This window comes from Podarcis cretensis (genome assembly GCF_951804945.1).
Source record: "Podarcis cretensis genome assembly, chromosome: 8".
NCBI classification, from domain to species: Eukaryota; Metazoa; Chordata; class Lepidosauria; order Squamata; family Lacertidae; genus Podarcis; species Podarcis cretensis.
This window is the reverse complement of record NC_137177.1, coordinates 9,935,621-9,956,819: the sequence shown is the minus strand read 5'-3', so window position 1 is coordinate 9,956,819 and position 21,199 is coordinate 9,935,621. Positions and strand designations below refer to the sequence as shown.

Here is a 21,199-nt window from a genome sequence, read left to right as displayed (position 1 = left end):
CCAGTTTTAGAAGAGCAGGGAAACTTTGTTCCATATGCGACAGGAAGGAAGAATGGTTGGATCCAGTCTGTTCAGAAAGCAACTCTGATTCATTGCTTTCTTCTCCACAGAGAATACTAATAATAATAATAATAATAATAATAATAATAATAATAATAATAATAATATCTGGCTGAGTTTCCCCAGCCACTCTGGGCAGCTCCCAGTCAAATGTTAAAAACAGTACAGCATTAATATTAAAAACTTCCCTGAACAGGGCTGCTTTCAGATGTCTTCTAAAAGTTTGGTAGTTATTTTTCTCTTTGACATCTGGTGGGAGGGCGTTCCACAGGGCGGGCGCCACTACCGAGAAGGCCCTCTGCCTGGTTCCCTGTAACTTGGCTTCTTGCAATGAGGAAACCGCCAGAAGGCCCTTGGCACTGGACCTCAGTGTCTGGGCAGAACGATGGGGGTGGAGACGCTCCTTCAGGTATACTGAACTGAGGCTGTTTAGGGCTTTAAAGGTCAGCACCAACACTTTGAATTGTGCTCGGAAACGTATTAAGAGCCAATGCAGATCTCTCAGGACCAGTGTTATGTGGTCCCGGCGGCCAGTCCCAGTCACCAGTCTAGCTGCCGCATTCTGGATTAATTGCAGTTTCTGGGTCACCTTCAAAGGTAGCCCCACGTAGAGTGCATTGCAGTACAAGCTTCCAAAGTCCTGCATTCTGTCCTGGGATGACATGTGAAAATTGTTACTTTCGTCGAAACTAGTGCTCTTGACAGAAGCTGTCTGCAAAGAATTGGGTTCTGAACACAAAACTCTGTGGTTATACATAGAAGTGAGGTGACTGCCGTGAGGAAAAGGGTTTGACAGGCCGTTTGAACTTCAGCACAAAGTTCTTGAGAGATAAATTGTTAGCATATGCTCCATTAGTTGACAACTCCTTGTGTCTTTTAAGGTTGGCACACCTTGTGGATGTGTTCAGATGTAAAAAAAAAAAGCATTCAAAAATAATAGTAATATTGAAATTTGTTCACATGGTGAATGGTGTAGCACACTCTGCTGGGCAGAAGAAGCAACTTATGAATATAAACCATAAAGCAAGAAGCCAGTCTACATTTTTGAAGTGTGGCTGCTTGCAGTGAGTAAGAAAAGTGGGTGTGAAGGGTTCAGGTTCTGGTAGGCTCCCAGAAAACGCCTTTGCCACCTACCACCTACCATTTAAACCAGGAGAAGTCAACAATGTGCCCTTCAGATGATGTCTGACTACAATTCCCATCAGCCCTAGCTAGCCAGCATAATGAGTGGTCAGGAGTAATGGGAGCTATAGTCCGAATATCAGGAGGGCTCTGTGTTGGCTGTTCCTGATTTAGACGAAGACTGGTAGGAAACCTTATGTAAAAACAACCCATTGGGTCATAGTATTTGTGAATTGTTCACTTATAAAAAGAGCTAGGGTTGGTTCAACCTATTGGAAATGAAAGACACTGCTATATAGCCCCATATTTTGACATTCTTTGATCTTTGGGGCTGTTTTTCCTCTTCATTGTGCAGAAACTAGCCTACCAGAGGACGGCAAACATTAAATTCCCGCTCTGCTCACTTTTGCCTAAGGCCGTATTCACCCCTGGCATGTGGGCTGAAAATGGTCTCTGCCAACTTTAATATCATCAAAAGTCTCTGTTTGATCTTTTATGGTGTAAAGCAACCTCAAATCTTCAGGCCATATTTGGCTGGCTGCTGGTCCCAATTTGGCCTACGAATCCTTTCCTCCCCCAAACCGCATCTACCGGCCCAACACTTGAAATGGCTGCCAATGCTTAAAGTGTGCTCCTGGTTGTGCCTGGGCAAAAGGAGGATTGCCCCTGATGTAACATGCATTTTAGAGAAATCACATAAAAGTAATGCAATAATTCCTAAAGGATCGCACATTTCACTTTTCTGTTATTTATATAGCACTTTTATTTATATATTTCAAATTTCCAAGCTTGTTTGTTTCGGTTCTATGCCACCTTTGCGGGTGGTTAACAAAGTTATTAACATGACAAATTAAAGCAGAAGAATATTAAAATGGAATTACCAGTCAGCACAAAAAAGCAACCTAAAAGCCAGCATAAACACAAGCAGCATAAAGTACATGTAAGTCCTGCTGTCCACCTGCTCGCTATCTGCCAGTTCACTTATCCAAACATAAATAATCATGCCCAAACCTCGCTATACACTCCACAGATTCAGATATCCAAAGATCCAGAGTTTGCCCACTTCCTCACTTGTGCTTGACTGGTCAGTGGCAGCCATTTTTGGACAGAAACCGTGGGGAAAGGGAGTGGGGGGAGAGATTGGACAAATCTGTTTTTTGCTTTGCTTCCCTTTAGCTGGTTGGCTGCAGCCATTTTAGGAACAAACCATGGCAGGAGGGGACAGAGATAACCGATTCCCAAAGACATCAATGGAAATTGTGGGTTTGTTTGCAAACATTTGCCTAACAAAGGATTTCCAGGAAATGTATTGAGGACGGCTAGCAGGATCTGCTGGTAACAAAGCTTTGGTGGTGACTGTTGAAGGGCCTTGAGTTTACAATGTTTATTCCCCAAGCTTTGCCGTTTTGCAATCTCCCATTGCCCTCACAACAGCCAACAATAACAAAGTACAGTATATAGAAAACATGCAAATATTTTGCTAACTACTGGTCTCTATGACACTACTTAATTTTGCTTCATTCCACATATAACAGCTGAATTCTATCCTCAGTGAAGTCAGGAAAAGAGGATCCATCCCTTTACCCAACCAGCCAGGGCTTCCCTTTTCCAAAGGATCACGCAGGCTCATCTTGGGTCTTCACTATTTGGTTGACTTTGCTTCTGGGGCACACTTCTCTTCCTGCTGAGTGGCAGAGACAAAAGAAAAGAAAAGCACAGAATGAAGTCAATGCCAGGTTATCACCAACCTAGGTGGGCTTATGGAAGACTGCCATAAAAGAAACGGGGTCAAAGCTTGCCCAACCATGAGGAGGCTGGGGTGACTGCTTATTTTTTTTGCAGTGCTCAATAAAGGTAAAGGGTAACGGGACCCCTGACCATTAGGTCCAGTCGTGGCCGACTCTGGGGTTGCAGCGCTCATCTTACTTTATTGGCCGAGGGAGCCGGCATACAGTTTCCAGGTCATGTGGCCAGCATGACTAAGCCGCTTCTGGCAAACCAGAAGTACAGTATATATGCTTTCGAACTGCTAGGTTGGCAGGAGCAGGGACTGAGCAACGGGAGCTGACCCCGTCGTGGGGATTTGAACCGCCGACCTTCTGATCGGCAAGTCCTAGGCTCTGTGGTTTAACCGACAGCACCACCCGCGTCCCTTACAGTGCTCAGTACATATGGCATTAAAAGTTGAGTAAAAGCAAAGTTTTTTGTTTGTTTTTTTAAGGATGATTGCTCTCAACAAACCCAAAAGAATCCTAAATTTTTGTTAGCCAACAGAGGTAGTGACCTTTTAGGTGGAAATATGCCTTTGGACATCATGGTAAAGCCCTGCAGGCTGTGTTAAGATGGAAGGCAGAGGTGCAATACACTGTATTGGCTGGCATGCGGGAGAAATCTGTTTCAGTTTGCACTTAGGAAGTGAACCTCCCTAATTCACAGTTTCCTAAAGAGTACGCAAACCAAAACATGGGCATCCTTTGAAAGTCACTTTTCCAAATATTGCAGTGCAGTTTCCAAGCCAAATAATGTGTACAAAGATGCATATAGTATATTTTTAAAAACAACAACGCAAGAATGCATTCTATTAGGGGAAGTTGCTTTGCAAAAAGAAAATCCCATTAGGCAAAACTGTACACACATATGCATATCACAATAAATTCAATTAAACTGCTAATGAATCTTCATGAGGACTTTTAAAAAAAATTATAAACTCATGTGCAGAATTGAGCTTACTGAAAAATCTTTACCAGTTCCATCCATTATTGGGAGAGAAGTACAAATAAACACAGGGGACTGACTTACTTTGTTATTTGTGATGTCACCAGAATTAGGAGGGCTGTAAGGGGGTGGAGCCTGGAACACAAAAATATAGATACCAGGGAATGAGAGCAGATGTTGAAAAGTGCATGGCTTCAGATAGTGGGGACTAAACTTTAGAAATCCAGCCACTTGCATCATAACTGTTTTCTTGTTTCAACTTTTCATCCTCAGAGACCTGAAACTGCTATGCAGTCTCATCCATCTTTTCCAACTCTGTGCTGAATCAGAAATCAGGCATTCACCCAGAAATCATTAATATCCCGTCCAGAATTTTGCAGGTAAAAAGGTGAGGTAAAAAGAAGATTCCACCTAAACATTAGGAAGAACTTCCTGACAGTAAGAGCTGTTGGACAGTGGAATTTGCTGCCAAGGAGTGTGGTGGAGTCTCCTTCTTTGGAGGTCTTTAAGCAGAGGCTTGACAACCATATGTCAGGAGTGCTCTGATGGTGTTTCCTGCTTGGCAGGGGGTTGGACTCGATGGCCCTTGTGGTCTCTTCCAACTCTATGATTCTATGATTCCTCAAATTATTTTTGGGGAGCCTCATCTCTTTGACAAATGGCTGTTTCCCAGGTTAGATGCCCCATAAACCACACTGGCAAGTTTAAGCTAAGGACGAAAGACGAGAAAAACCAACTCACTTTAATCTCAGAAAATTCAAAGCGGTTCACTGCGACATCACCTTTGACCTCCAAGGTCTGGATTTCTTTGAGGGGAACACGGTGCTTGTACTCCAAAAAGCGATTTCCATTGACATACACCTACAGGAAAAATGAAACAAGCATTCAATTTCCAGCTGGCAGGAACAAGAAGAAGGCTTCAGGTGTTTAAAAGACTACCAGGCGTAATACAATGTAAGTTCTCGTGGGATATATCTGACTGTCAGCTATTTCACCAAAGCTTATTCCAGAGTAATGTAAATGTTTTCTACTTAATTTAACATGTTTTTGCCCTTCCTTTCTGCCGTTTAGATAATCAGCGCAGTTTACACTACACGTAGGGGTCAGCAAACTTTTTCATCGGGGGGCCGGTCCACTGTTCCTCAGACCTTGTGTGGGGCCAGACTATATTTTTTTGGGGGGGGTGAACAAATTCCTATGCCCCACAAATAACCCAGAGATGCATTTTAAATAAAAGCACACATTCTACTCATGTAAAAACACCAGGCAGGCCCCACAAATAACCCAGAGATGCATTTAAAATAAAAGGGCAATAAAGAAAATATTAAGAATACCATACAGTAAAAGGCCAGAGGCATTCCTTTTAGGAATTTTAAATGATGATCTTCCAAAAGACAAAACTAAATTTTTCTTATACACAATGTCTGCAGCAAGAATCTTGGTGCCTAAGTATTGGAAAGGGAACCAGTTACCCACTAGGGGAGAGTGATTATGTAAGCTTTCAGAATACTTAGAATGAGCCAAATTGACAGATATAATAAGACAAAAACCAAAAAGTAAAGTAAAAAAAGAATGGGAGTGCCTAAACGAATACCTTAAAAGTCAAGGTTCAAGGACAGAAATCTGGCTGAGTATGGAATAACCTTGTGAAGTGAAAGGATAAGAAAGAGGGATTTATATTTAGATGTTAGGATAGAGATGATGAGGAAAACAGGAAGACACAATGAGAGATAAAGGAGGTGCTGTGGGATTGGTGGAAGTCAATGTTTGTTTTTCTTTTTAGTGTTTATATTATTAACTTGTTTGTTTTGTTTTTTGAATGTTGGTTTTTGTGTTTTGTCTATTGTTATTTTTCAATATTTTCCGTGTTGTTGTTGTGTGGAAAATACTAATAAAAATTATTATTATTCAAGGAGAAGAGCAGGTGGAAGAAGATTGGAAGAAGTTTAAAATCTACTTACAAAAACATTGTAAAATTTTCGAATGTTGAGGACATTGAAATGAAACGAAGGGGTTCTAGTGAATAAGGCAAATAAGGGTATGAAAGAAGGGATAGATATTGGATGAAAATCTGAACAATATAATACGTGAAGGAATTTTTAAAGGATAAAAGTAATAAGAATGAATTTGCTAAATTAATTCCAAAGTGGAATACAAGAAAGGAAGGCGGATGGAAGTCAGGAAAATAAGGTTATGAAAGATATGATTTTGAAAAGAGCTCTGTTTTTTCTTATTTATGTTAAATTTTTCTTAAGTTTTCTTATGTTTGTAATATTTTTCTTTTTCTGTTTTTGGCTGTGTTTTAATTGCTTGTTTTTGTTGTTTATGTTTGTTGTTCTATTGGAATTTTTCTCTTTGTAAAACTTAATAAAATATTATTTTTTAAAAAAATTATTATTATTATTATTATTTAAAAGGGCACATTCTACTCATACAAAAACATGCTGATTCCTGGACTGTCCGCGGGCCAGATTGAGAAGGCGATTGGGCTGGATCCAGCCCCCAGGCCTTAGTGTGCCTACCCATGCTACGGAGGTTTACGGGGGCGGGAGGGTAGGGCTAAGCTTCTACCTCACAGCTTTCCAAACTTTTCATGTTGGTGACACACTTTTTAGACGTGAATCATTCCACAACACAGTACAGTGGTACCTTGGGTTAAGTACTTAATTCGTTCCAGAGGTCTGTTCTTAACCTGAAACTGTTCTTAACCTGAAGCACCACTTTAGCTAATGGGGCCTCCTGCTGCTGCCGCACCGTTGGAGCATGATTTCTGTTCTTATCCTGAAGCAAAGTTCTTAACCTGAAGCACTATTTCTGGGTTAGCAGAGTCTGTAACCTGAAGCGTATGTAACCCAAGGTACCACTGTAATTCAGCTTTACTAACAAACCGGAGGTTAAACTAACCCCTTTCCAGCCCTGGGAGGAGCGCAGGGAGCATTCGTACAATACACCTACACACTGCAGCTGATGCACTGATGTGCTGTGACACACAGTTTGGAAAGCTCTGTTGTTCTATGTGTAAATCTTCTACCCTAAAACAAAGGAGCAGATCCTTGCTCTGTTTTAGCCTTATTTCTACCCAAGTTTTGTTTTCTCTATGCTCTTTGCTTCCACCACTAGATGGAGCGTTTTCTTTCTTTTCTACAGCTTTACACTTACTTTTTTAAAAAAGCAACGCAACTGTCACTTTCCAACTGCCACTTCCCCAACCTTCTACCCCCTCAGCCCCTGCCTTTGTTTGCATAATACCTCACACAGATTTGAATACCGTATCAAGAAAACAATTCTGAATATTTCGCTGCTTATAGCTCAGAAGTTAGACTGGTTGTAAGATGCTTTGGGTTGCCCTGAGCAAGATAAAGCAACTGAGAAGTTTAATTAAGAATAACTGATGTCATTTGTTTTAGCCCAAGCCTGAGGAAAGTGTGTGGGTGAGTCAGAAAGAAGATTTTGGCTAGGTAGGGAAGCCGAGTTGTGGTGAGGCAAGCTATTATCATAGCTGTCAACGTTTCCCTTTTTTCCCCCTATTGTTCCGAATAGGATTCCTCGCAAGAAAAGGGAAAAGTTGACGGCTATGCCTATTATTTCCTTTTAAGCCAGTAGCTTCACTCCCTATTCACTTCACTGAATAAGACAGTATTTTACCCACAGGGACACACTCTCACTTCACTGCCAGCCTACACATTCACACTAAGGGCTTATCCCACATTTTTTCTCCTCCTGCTGCTTTCCTCTGGCGAAAACCACTCTTTACTGCTGAATCAGAGCAAACAGCAATAGGGTTTTCTGTGGGTTGCATTTTGCTCCGATTAATGGTAAAACACTGGTTTTTCCTGGGTGGTGATGGTGGTGGATAAACAACAGCCATCTGGACCTGTGCCTAGAAAGTGTGGAGCCAAGTCACGTGTGGACAAGCCCTGACACAATCCATGCTGAGGTAACTTGAATTCTGATTGGCTGGTTAGTTCTAGATCCTTAAATAAACTGCTTTGAGGCTTTCCCCCCAAAATCAAGCAGCATATAAATTTTATGGCTTAAACAAATAATAGTTTAAAAAAGCAAACTCCTGTATTTCTCCCCGGTTATTGACCCAGCATTGTTGCACGCCACCCCAATCTCCACACCAGTGCGAGACTCCAGGGGTCCCGGCAGGGTTCGTGTTTCCTTTGGGAACGAGACACAGCGAAGACTGTGGTGTCTTTATAATAGATGGTTTATTTACACATATATTCAACCTGAGCCTACGATTAGTCCTGCTTCTGTCATGGCCACGATTCTGGATTCAAGCTGCCAGCCCACATGGTGCTCTGATCCCTGCCTTTCTCCAGCCTGCCGCCTCTTACAAACTGACACTTTTTTTCCCTAGCTCACCTCAGGCAAGCTGAGATCCTAAGCGCAACTCTGCTAACTGACACAGAGATGGAGAAGGGACCCCATCCCTCTGCTGCCTGGTACAGAGTCTCTGCAAATGGTGCATATCCCTGCTTTGTTTGCTTAGCGACTCGGCCAGTCTCAGCAACTGCTGCATCTGGGGACTGGTTAAATCCTAAAACATTTCTAGTTCCAGGAATATAGGAGAGTCTTCCTCTCCTCCTCAGACTTTCCTTTTCCAGCTGACACTCCAGGTTAAAAAGGTAAAGGGACCCCCGACCATTAGGTCCAGTCGTGGCCGACTCTGGGGTTGTGGCGCTCATCTCGCTTTATTGTCCGAGGGAGCCAGCCTACAGCTTCTGGGTCATGTGGCCAGCATGACTAAGCCACTTCTGGCGAACCAGAGCAGCGCATGGAAACGCCGTTTACCTTCCCGCCGGAGCGGTACCTATTTATCTACTTGCACTTTGACATGCTTTCGAACTGCTAGGTTGGCAGGAGCAGGGACCGAGCAACAGGAGCTCACCCCGTTGCGGGGATTTGAACCGCCAAGCTTCTGATTGGCAAGTCCTAGGCTCTGTGGTTTAACCCACAGTCCCTTAGGTATTAGCTAAATATGTAAAACAGGGGGAGTTGCGATCTGAGCCATGATTGGTTCTTTTGGATTCAGGAGCCAGTCTATTAATACTATGGCAATATGATGGTAGCATTTGACTGGATTTGCAGGATCTGTTACTTGTATAGCTAGCACATGTGAAAACCCATATTGATACTGTGATGTGTGATATTTCAGTGAATCAGGCATAATTGGTGCAGACTGGGGGCTCCTCCAGAATTCCCTTTGTGACATACTTTCCAAGCAGTTCTCTCTTTTTTGGTCCATGCGCTTTCGCTGGGCGAACCCATGTTTTAAGTGCTGAATAGGAGAAAACGCCCCCCCCTCCCGATCTGCTATTTGCTCTGATTCAGCAGCAAAACTCAGATTTTCCCAGGGAAAGAACTGGACACATCCAAAAGAGAGAAAAATAGAATGCTCTGACAAAGAGATTTAAATCCTGGACCTGCGCTTGGAAAGTGTGGTGCAAAAGTCCTTACTGATGCGAAATACTTCTGCAATATGTAGCAAGTCCTAGGCTCTGTGGTTTAGACCACAGCGCCACCCACGCCACTCCAGGTTGCTTGCTATCAAATGGAGTAACCTGCCTCACCACCCCAGTCCCACCGCACCTGATAGCAGCCCCTCTCAACATTGATGGTCATCTCAAAAGAATTGTTCTGCTGGAAAGGCATGCTGGGGGCAATTTCCTCTTCCCCCCAGAAGACTTCGTCGCTCTTCCAGGACTCCCAGAGCCGTTTTTTACTTTTCATCTGCGTGTTGCACACAACCATCGGGTTTTGCTTATCGAATCGTGGATTGAAGTGGAAGGCGATGTCGCCATTGGCACACAGGAAATTCACTGCAAATCTGAAATGTGAGAAGGGTAGAAGCACTGTGAGGAAGGAGAGAGTGGCCGATCGCAGAGGGAAATTAACTGAAAAGGCCAAGTGGACAAAGATACAGGAACAACAATACACATGTGGTGGGGTTGTAAGGAGATTAAGAAATTTTGGGGAGTAATACATGAGGAATTAAAGAAAATGTTGAAAATCCCAATTGTTAGAAAGCCAGAGGTATATCTCCTAGGCTGGATAGGGAAAGCTATACCACAAGTAAAAAAAAAAAAGACTTTTTCTATATGCAACTACGGCAACCAGGGTAGTGAATGCTTCTAAATAGAAATCTCAAATCTTGCCCTCAAAAGAGGAGTGGATTTGCAAATTAAATGAATATTTAGAACTGGCAAGGCTAACCTCAATCGTAAGATATCAGTCAAATCAAAAATTTAAAAAAAATAGAAATGTTTCGAAGAGTATATGTTAAAATCTTGTTCTAAGAAAGATATGCTAATATGCCTAGAATAAAAATGTAAAGTGTATCTATGAATTGGAAAAGAGAAGCGATAAAAGAAATACAAAGAATGATACATTTGGAGAATGCAAAGATAAAGGCGGAGATAGAGATTCAAAGAAGTCAAATTGTGGCGGAAGAAAGCTGCAGGTGTGGGGGGGGAGTATTATATGATAAGTATGTTATATTTATTTTCAATCTTTTTTTTCTTTTTTGATGTTGTTTTGCCAGTTCTCTGAATTAACCCTCCAACGAATAACAGGCTGAAGTTCGTTCCCAGATCCTTATCCCCAATTCCCGGTTCTTTGCTTGACAAAACAGAGAGCTGAGGGAACAGCTTGAATCAGAACAGCTTGAATGCATGTGCCCCTGCAGTCCAGTACACCTCTGTGATAAGATGCTCACTGTCTCTCAACTGTAACAACGCAAAACCAGCAATATATATATATATATATATATATATATATATATTCATTCATTCCAGGGGAAGACATATTCATTAACATCCAAGTCTCAAGATTTGCTCTGGCCACTGAGAAAATGCAAGCCAGGTTCCAAGAAACTTGGTGTGTGTGCTTCTGTTCTGTTGTAATATTTAACACTTTATAGTTTATTGAAGAGTTACAGTGTGTGATATGCATGTCATAGAATTCTATTTAATATTGATCCAGAGCAGAACCCCAATGTACAGTGAAATATACTCCAGGCTTAGTACATAACATATAGTTAGCAGAGTAAAAATTTAAACATGTTGCAGGATTCCCTAAAAATAGACCAGAGGCTATTAGTATTTCATCCAGCAGAGCTTTACTGCTACTGAAGGCAGATGAGCATAATGGTCACAAATCCAATACATTCAGGATTGGCACTGTCCCTAAGAAATCCAGTTGCACCAGACTTAACTTAAACATATGATACCTTATGATAAGTCTAAACCTTAGCACTATACAGTATACAGAACACCACACCAAAAGGAAAAGAGATAGAAAGAGAAAGTGAAACTGAAGTCTAGGCTCCTTCTGGCCCTACTTTTATAGTCAGCATGACCTTCACAGAAAGAGATAAGAGAACCAGTTTAAACTAGCTGTACTAGCTTCTCTGAAGTTAATAATCAAACATCATGAACCTTCTTGCTTGTTTCTTTCACACAGAGAAGCTTTCAAAATCCTCTTGAATTAATTAAAATAGGAAAGATCTCTACATATCAGATCAATACAGTGGTACCTCGGGTTACATACGCTTCAGGTTACAGACGCCGCTAACCCAGAAATAGTGCTTCAGGTTAAGAACTTTGCTTCAGGGTGAGAACAGAAATTGTGCTCAGGTGGCACGGCAGCAGCGGGAGGCCCCATTAGCTAAAGTGGTGCTTCACGTTAAGAACAGTTTCAGGTTAAGAACGGACCTCCAGAACGAATTAAATACTTAACCCGAGGTACCACTGTACTTTCTGCACCAAGAAAGGCAAACTGACAGTGCAAGGGGGTGTTATTAGTTTTCAGGGTGGGTGTGGGTGTGGGTGTGTGCTGAATACCTCAAAATGATTATTTAGCTCAGCCAGTAGACCATGAGACTCTTAATCACAGGGTTGTGGATTCGAGCCTCACACTGAACAAATATTCCTGCATTGCAGGGGGTAGACTCGATGACTCTCGTGGTCCCTTCCAACTCTACAGTTCTATGATACTTTTATTTGTTTGTTGTGTCTTTTTTGTGGTGGTCTATTGCAACAACGAATGGCAACGAAATCAAGCGGCAAAATAAGCCCCACAGTAACACATTCAAATCAGCAACAACGCTTTTCAAACTTTTTTAAATTTTATTTTAAATCAGCATTTCTTTATGGAGTACCATTTTTGTAAATTATTCCTAATTGAACTCAAGAAGATTCAACAGCAGAAACCAGCAGCTTCACTACCTTGACAGACTGCATGCATCACCCCACATCCATGATTTTGTCACAGAGGAAGAAGGGCCGGTTCTGAGAGGAAGAGATCGATGGGGCAGAAGAGCTCCCAAAAAACAAAGGGAATCGAACGTGACCAGCAGGCTTTACAAACCTTTTCGTGTATGGTCCGACAAAGCCTTGGATTAAAAACCTCTTTCCCTCACTGAGGCCTTCAATATTGGTCCAAGCAGCAGCAACGGGAAAACTCTGTGGAGTGGGGAGGAAAGTGCAAAAAATAAGCTCATCACATTCTCAATCCAATAGCCTCAAACTCAGCCTCAAAATCATCCCAACCGTCATGAAGAAAACTCACATACATGCTATAGTTTTAAAGCACATTTGAAGCACATTCTCTCCTCACTTCATTGTACTTTGTTAGGGGTTGCGGAGAATCATAACTCTCTGAGGGATAATGCCAGAATGCCCAGAATTATTTGAGGGGGGGGAAGGTGCTTCGAATGTATTTTAAAGGTAGAATTTTATGTATCCGTTGTTTGAAATGAGAATTTGTTTTAAGAGCATAGCCTTCTCGGGCCCTGGGTGGAGACGACAACACTGCACAGAGCCCCAGCTCAGGTTTTGAGAGTCTATCCCCATCTTCTGTGCTAGTATAAACTGCATTTACATACTAATATTCATTCATCCATCCATCCATCCTTTATTGGCTTAATTTAGACAATAAAAACCATAAAAGAGAAGGGGAATCTATAAAACACAGGTAATCCAGACATATTAAACACATAAAACATAGAAGACTCAGTACTAAAAATTAAGGAACAGGAAACCTCAGAGCACATTCTCGGCTAAGGAATTTATTATCAGTACCAGGACCAAGATCAAAAGTATTTTTGCCCAAAACCCACTCCTAGTTCTCCACCCCCAAACCCGTGTCCTTTTTCAGCAACCTAACTTGGGGTCAGGGGATGCGGGTGGCGCTGTGGGTTAAACCACAGAGCTTAGGACTTGTCGATCAGAAGGTTGGCGGTTCGAATCCCCATGACGGGGTGAGCTCCCGTTGCTCAGTCCCTGCTCCTGCCAACCTAGCAGCTCAAAAGCACGTCAAAGTGCAAGTAGATAAATAGGTACCACTCTGGCGGGAAGGTAAACGGCGTTTCCGTGTGCTGCTCTGGTTCGCCAGAAGCGGCTTAGTCATGCTGGACACATGACCCGGAAGCTGTATGCCAGCTCCCTCAGCCAGTAAAGCAAGATGAGTGCTGCAACCCCAGAGTCGGCCACGACTGGACCTTTACCTTTAACTTGGGGTCAGGTAAGTTTTTCAGTTAGAAAATATCCTGTTAGAAAACTGGAGTCATAAACACTTGCCAATTTGACACAATAACTCCTGGGAGATCTCAATCTGCCTTCTGCTCACCTGGCTTCCTGAGAGCAAAGGCTCTTCTACTTTCCCCAAATAATATTTAGGCTGCTTTCCCATACCCTGCAAGCCCCATTTAACAATGGGACTTACTTCAGAGTAGCCAAACTTTCAACCGTGTAGGTGATGTCACGGAACATGGGATGCAGAGGAAGATTCTATCCTGGAGAAACTCTTACGCAGATTCACAAAACTTCTGAGAAGTCAACAACATGATTTTCCCACAAGGCAAAACAGGGGCAGTGCTCTGCTAAGGAAAGGGGCATTAAATAGGGGCTGTGCCAGCTAAAACGAGGCCGTTAAGAGCCGATCCTTTCCTTAGGAGTGAACTGCATCACACTTCAAGAAAGATGCTGTCGCTTTTCCTGATGATGATAACGCAACAGCTCAGTGCTGGGGATCAACATCACATGTTAAGGCTGAACCAGAAGCACCACCCCACTCCCCCATGAAGAAAGGGTGGTTCCCCCTCTGACATGCCCTTTCTCTGTACCCCACTCACCATCTTGGAGCTGGTTCATTAGCTTTTCTTCTCATGTTCTCCTGGAGTGAAAGTGAAAGCAAAGCCTTCCTCGGGAAAGGGGTGGGACACAATGCTGGCAGCTCCTTTTGAGCAAAGTTCAGGCCACAGGGAGAACATCCTTGTGGAAGGGAGAGATGGGCCAGTCTGTCCATTTTGGTTTCTCTCGATTTTTCATTTTCCCAATCTTAAGTATAGGTAAAGGTAAAAGGGACCCCTGACCATGAGGTCCAGTCGTGGCCGACTCTGGGGTTGCGACGCTCATCTTGCTTTATTGGCCAAGGGAGCCGGCGTACAGCTTCCGGGTCATGTGGCCAGCATGACTGAGCCGCTTCTGGCGAACCAGAGCAGCGCACGGAAACGCCGTTTACCTTCCTGCCAGAGCGGTACCTATTGATCTACTTGCACTTTGACGTGCTTTCAAACTGCTAGGTTGGCAGGAGCAGACAGGAGCTCACCCTGTTGCGGGGATTCGAACCGCTGACCTTCTGATTGGCAAGTCCTAGGCTCTGTGGTTTAACCCACATCACCACTTGCGTCCCTCTAATCTTAAGTATAGCTCTCCACATTTCCACATCAGTTGCTGTTTCTTTCCTGTGAAGCCCTATGAAAACTAATCAGCATTTTGGTGCAAATTTCTTGTAATATACCTTATAACACATTCGTATGCAGTCGTGCCTAATACAGTTGTACCTTGGTTGTCGAACGGAATCCGTTTGACTTCCGAAAACGTTTGACAACCAAGATGCGGCTTCCAATTGGCTGCAGAAGCTTCCTGCACTAAAACAGAAGCCGAGTTGGACATTTGGGTTCCAAAGAACGTTTCCAAACCAGAACACTCACTTCCGGGTTTGCAGCATTCGCGAGCCAAAACGTTTGATTTGCAAGGCGTTCAGAATCCAAGGTAGGACTGTACACATATTTTTGCAAATTGATTTCTCTGATACAGCACATTTCTCTATATTATTTTCATATGTGTGTTTTTATTTCCGCATTACCCCAGTATTCTTGTGCATATTATTTTGCTACATTGCAAAATTCAGAGAAGTAGGTTCAAAAGGAGGGCTGCGTTTCGGTTCTCATATTGTTTTGGGAAGTGTGAATTAGGTGTGATCGTCTTTAAATGCAAACTGAATCAAATTTCTCCACAATCCCTAACGAAGGGGCCAAAGGCCGCGCAGGAGGACAAAGAGGACTATGGACCACTCCACCTCCTCTCCTCTAGTCTTTAACCCTTGAGGGGAGGAGGCAAGGGAAGGAGAAAGTGACGGATCATCTGCAACCTGCATCTTAAACATTGGGATTGTGAATACAAATTATCAAGCAATGATCAATTGACCACCAAAAGGAGGAATTGGCCCAGGTGCAGGGAATCATTTTCAGTCTGGGGGTGAGAGTCCCTTCTGGGCAATTTTCTGGGGGTGAGCACATGGTGCACAGAGCAGCAAATGTGAATTTTACCTTCACACAGCATACAGGTAAGCCTGCTGAATCAGGCTATAGTCCAGCATTGGACTAGATAGTCCAGCATTCCCATTGGCCAACCAAGTTCTTGGGAGAAACCTGAGGGATGTGAAGCACATAGCAATCAAGTACAACATTCCTAGAATGGACATGCTAGTGGATGCTCTGTGCCAGCCAGGAGTCTTGTTATATATTAACACACCACGGTATTTTATTCCAGGTTTTTGCCCAGAACATTGTGGGGGACATTCCTTGGGTGTCGGCCACAGTAGTGGGGGGTCACAGAGCCCCATTTGCACCAGGTGACACTCAAGAACGGACGCTTATTGGACAATAAATGAGTTGCTGCGCCATCAAAGATAACAGATTTCAACAACATCCCGGAATTGGAACGGAATCAGACAAAGCTGAGCTGATAAAAAGGCAGTTGGAAAAATTTTATATTAACAAAGCTGTATTCGGTGGATGAAAGTATATGGTGTTTGACATGAATGAGAATCCTGGACCCAGGGACAAAAAATTACCAAGCATTAATATCGAGATGTGGAAAATATGGAAACAACAAGGAGAAGCAGGACTAAGATGCGGAGATATGCTCTAGAGCAGTGTTCCCCAACCTTGGGCCTCCAGCTGTTTTTGGACTACAACTCCCATCATCCCTTGCTAGCAAGACCAGTGGTCAAGGATGATGGGAATTGTAGTGCAAAAACAGCTGGAGGCCCAAGGTTGGGGAACACTGCTCTAGAGATCCAGACCGTGGGGAGCCCCAAGGAATTAATAAATACAATTTGGACTATAATTTGATCTTTTTTTATTTTAGTTTTTTTAGTTTTTTATCAGATATTTAATTGGATGTTTTTTATTGGAAAATCAATAAAAATGTTTTTTTAAAAAAGAGAACGGACACTTGTGGCGCCGGCACATAGACCAGCTAAGGTGCAGGGTTGGGGATTTGGACACTACTGCTGTGCCCCCAACTGTGGCCCCAGCTCCGGAGCAGTTGTTAATGGAAGGCGAGGCTCCACCTACATCTTCCTCAAAACTGCGGACCTGGAGCCGAGCCAAGTCGTTTCGGTGGGTCTGCCTGGCTCTCCAGAGACTCGGACCACCGCTGTGCCTGACCATCCACCAAGTCCGCTCGCGGCAGTTCCTTCGACAGCAGCGGAGCCAGGGAACTCGGGCTCAACGCCACATTTGGTCACACTCCAGTCGCAGCCAGAATCGGGCAGCCACCTGGACTCTGATACTGGCCCTTGGCGGTCCGGCAGGGTTTCCAAGCGTCCAGCTTATTTAAAAGACTATGTTCACCGGACAAACTGCCCATGTAAAGCGGTAAGGTGAATAGGGTCAATTAATATGTGATGGTGAGTCTTACAGGCAATATAGTTGATAGCAAAACAATTCATAGAATCATAGAATCATAGAGTTGGAAGAGACCACAAGGGCCATCGAGTCCAACCCCCTGCCAAGCAGGAAACACCATCAGAGCACTCCTGACATATGGTTGTCAAGCCTCTGCTTAAAGACCTCCAAAGAAGGAGACTCCACCACACTCCTTGGCAGCAAATTCCACTGTCAAACAGCTCTTACTGTCAGGAAGTTCTTCCTAATGTTTAGGTGGAATCTTTTTTCTTGTAATTATGCGTGCAAACTTGTAATTATGCCTGCAAACTTGTAAAATTGGAATCGGTAAAATTGGAACCACTATGATTGTAACTAATGCGTTATCTCAGTGGGGAGGGGTGTTATGTATTGAAGTTCTCACCCTGGCCACCAGGGGTATCGTGTAGATAGTTTTCACTCAGGTCCACGTCAGTTAATTTAGGCAGGAAACCCTGGGTTGTTGTTACAATGTTGACAGCCGGCTTCCTATAAAAGCAGGCCGGCTGAGCAGTTTGAGGTTCAGTTCAGTTCCAGCTTACTTATAAAGAACTACTTGGAGAAATCTCTGTGTCGTCTGCTATGTCCACCCACTATTTAATAAGTCTAACCTCCTGTTTCCTCCTGAGCTGAGACAAACTTCCTCTGCATGTGACTAGAGGCCTGTGTCTGTGAGGCCTAATCTGGGGAAGACGAATACACCATCTTCTTTAGCTTCTCTCTCTTCTCCATTTTGTTTTTCTACATGTTAGCAGAAGTGACTGTCTGTCATCAGTCACTTGGAACTATCTCCCTTATGGGATAGTTCCACATATACTTTTGTAACCTAAGTCTGCCTTCAGGGATCCAACTGTGAACTGAATGATTGTGAGTAAACTATTTTGATATTGACTTCAATAAGATTGCTATGTCTATTCTTTATACGAGGGACAAGAAAGGATCTTACCAGGAATCTTATATTGAGAGGCTCAGACGAGCCTGCAACAAGCTAATCGATGTGCGTTTAAAGGGGAATATTTAAACTCTGCTAAGCCATAGAACTTGCTAACGCAAGTTAGGGAGGGTATCATTAAACAATATATCCTCTCCTGCCTCCTTGAACATACCCACAAAACCGACACGCAGGAGTCAGGACTCAAGCATAAGGGCATTCTCCCTTCCTGTGCAGTGGCATCGCAACGGGGGGGGGTGCGCCCTGGGTGCCATGTCTGGGGGGGGGTGACAAGGCTCCCCATGGGGGCTTGTGGCAGCATGAGCAGCACCGTGCCACCACAGCTGCATGTGGAGGATCCTCCGTTCGCAGCTGCAGCCGTGAGCAGAGGATCCTGGCGCCGGCGGCAAACCGCTATGTACAGCGCATGTGCAGCGTCGCACGCATGTGCTGTACGTAACAATGCTGCACATGCGTTGTACATAGCAGTTTACCAGCAGTGGCACTTGAGTGCCATATGGACAGCGGTGGGATTCCTCTGCCACCGCTACAATCACAAACAGAGGATCCTACAGCGCTGGAGCAGCGGCGCTGGCAAACTGCTATGTACAGCGCATGTGCGGCGCTGCTACATACAGCACATGTGCAGTACATAGTGGATTGCCACCCCGGGTGTCACGGCGCCTTCGTTTGCCCCTGTTCCTGTGACTTCCAGCAATTCAGAAGCAGCCCCTCCTTTGGGAATCCTCACAGAACTCTAGCCCAGTGGTTGGCATTAATTTGATTTTGAATTGATTTTAAAATGAATTGATTTTAGAATGCTGTGTTACTTTTATTGTTGTTAGCTGTTCTGAGCCCGGCTTCGGCTGGGGAGGGTGGGATATAAATAAAATTTTTATTTTATTATTATTATTATCACTGCCTCCAACTGTGGAGGTGGAGCATAGCCATAAGCCATTGGTTGCATACCCTCCAACATTCCTTATTTGGAAATAGGGACATTGCTCACTCCTCACCCCAACTGACCCTCCTCGAACCCCCATTGCCGTGCCCCCTCCCCCACAGAGCATTTCCTATCAGACGAAGGGTGACTGCCACCCCCTTCTTCACCAGCGCACCCCCACCCTCCACCGCCCGAAGAAAACCCATCAATCCTGGTTTGATTTTATTCTTTGGTAGATTGAAAACAAGAAAAGCACACTCCAATAAATAAATTTTAGAAAGGGGCAAGATTAGATGTTGACATACAAAGCATTTTTAAATAACAAAAAATCAAGACTTCTTTGTTCTCCACTCCCCCTTTCTTCCCACCCAGGGCAGCCGTGCCCTCTGCCTGCCCCTCAGAGCCGGTGCCTCATGTGGGGCTGGGCCTTGGCAGCGGCAGAGAAAGGCTGGGAAGCATGAGGAAGTGTGGAGGCCCCTCCCCACAGAACTGCATCTGACACCTTGCCCCTGGCAAATGCTGGACACACATCACTTGAAGCTGTCCCAGAAACTCCAGCGGGTGCAGAATGCTGCAGCGAGGCTCCTCACGGGGTCTCTGCCATGGGAGCATATTCACCCAGTGCTTTTCCAGCTGCACTGGCTCCCAGTGGAGTACAGGGTCAGATTTAAGGTGCTGCTTTTGACCTTTAAAGCCCTTCATGGCCTAGGACCCTCGTACCTACGGGACCGCCTCTCCCGGTATGCCCCACGGAGAGCCTCAAAGTCCATAAATAGCAACACCCTAGAGGTCCCAGGCCCTAAGGAAGTTAGATTGGCTTCAACCAGAGCCAGGGCCTTTTCAACACTGGCTCCAGCCTGGTGGAACGCTCTGTCTCATGAAACCAGGGCCCTGCAGTGTAGCACCCTGCTTGTGGTTAACGCTTAGCTGGAATGAAATATTCAACGCAGCAATAGAGAAATTAAAATAATAATTTATTTGTCAGACAAATAAATATGAGGCACAGTGGTATATGGTTACCAAGCTCTGGCCTGGCCTCCTGCCATTCTGGCCAGCACTTATATTTCCTTAATCCAGCCCCCTTGCTCCTCCTGTGGCTGCCTCTGTCCAATCAGCCTGGTTGAAATTCCTATTGGCTGTTTGCTAGAACCAATCACAAAAGATACACCCATTTCCTTCTGTCCTTTTATGGGAAACAAAAAGATATATATTCTTCTATCTATAAATGACAAATAAGTAGTAATATATCTTACATGTGTCTCAACAAGGAACCTTAGTTACCAGCTCACCTCGCCCTATTGCCCTCCAAAACAGATGGTTTAATCTCAAATTTTTATCTTAAACAGATGTCAAGGATCTTGAATTTACATCATCATTGAAAGATCTCCTTCTCTTGAAGGTCTTTTAAACAAAGGCCTGACAAATGCTCTAATGATGTTTCCTGCTTGGCAAGGGGGGCTGGTGGCTGATGGCCCCTGTGATCTCTTCCAACTATATGAAATAAGAATCTAGCATAAGGATTTAACATTTCTTAGCTTCTAATTCCTTTGCATAATTACATTTAAGCCAATATATATTTAATACATAACATAGATAACCTTTTAAAAGGAAAAGAAATCTTAAAAGGATCTCAGTTTAAGAAAGAAACAACTTTAGAAAAAGACTTCCCAAAATACTCTCTTCTCCAGCCAAGCCAGTTGCCTTTTTCACTGCTCTTGACCTTTCAACCTTAGGAAAATATGGCTCAAGTTTAATGGGAGGCACATGGTTTTATTTTACTATTTACCCACTCTTAATTATGTTTATCTCTTTTTTTATCTTCTGTAATATGTAGGGTCAGTGTAACCTTGGCTGTCAGCCTGTAATTCCCTTTGACTTTGAGAATTGTTTTCTGCTATAAATCAGGGGCCCCCCTTGTCTAGGAGTAAAAACATTGCCAAGGTTCTTAGGCAGCTGCTCTTCTGCCTGGCAGGAACATTTGAAAATCTTTAAGCTCATTTTAAGATACAGGCCCTGATCAAGCCTTAATAAAAATGCAGGCTTATGATTAGATGCCTCAGCAGGATCTGATTTCTTTCCGCAGGGCCTGTAAGACAGAGTTGCTCCGCCTGGCCTTTGGCTTGGAGCCAATTTGATTCCCTCCCTCTCTTTCTTTTTTCTTTTCTTTTCTCCTCCTGCGATGAGGCTACATTTTAATATTTTAATGTTTCAATATTTTAATGTTGTATTTTAATTTTGTTTTTAAGTTGTAATCATTCAACTTGTTTTTATTATTGCTTGTTAGCCGCCCTGAGCCCAGCCTTGGCTGGGGAGGGCGGGGTATAAATTATTATTATTATTATTATTATTATTATTATTATTATTATCATGATTATGATTATTAACACTTTGCCCTGGCTTTTGAGACTTGAGGTGTTTATTTTTT

The 21,199-nt window shown here is 43.6% G+C and overlaps 1 protein-coding gene and 1 long non-coding RNA gene across 5 annotated transcripts; one reads left to right on the top strand and one right to left on the bottom strand.

Annotated features, from left to right (window-relative positions):
• Positions 1-1,920: 1,920 nt before the first annotated feature.
• LOC307221348 (galectin-5-like) lies at positions 1,921-14,105 on the bottom strand. Of its 4 annotated transcripts, none has more exons than XM_079985809.1 (6): positions 14,039-14,105; positions 12,274-12,368; positions 9,496-9,733; positions 4,639-4,758; positions 3,982-4,032; positions 1,921-2,866 (listed from the first exon to the last, which is right to left on the bottom strand). In XM_079985809.1, the coding sequence occupies exons 1-6, from the start codon at positions 14,039-14,041 to the stop codon at positions 2,825-2,827; spliced, it is 549 nt and encodes a 182-aa protein (XP_079841935.1). In that variant the 5' UTR covers positions 14,042-14,105; the 3' UTR covers positions 1,921-2,824. The 4 variants fall into 4 exon arrangements, 3 of the variants coding, with proteins under 3 accessions (XP_079841935.1, XP_079841936.1, XP_079841937.1); XM_079985810.1 differs by having other exon boundaries at positions 1,921-2,863; XM_079985811.1 differs by lacking the exon at positions 12,274-12,368.
• LOC307221440 lies at positions 8,269-9,671 on the top strand. Its single transcript, XR_013841414.1, has 2 exons — positions 8,269-8,522; positions 9,443-9,671. It is a non-coding gene; the product is annotated as an uncharacterized lncRNA (long non-coding RNA).
• Positions 14,106-21,199: the final 7,094 nt, after the last annotated feature.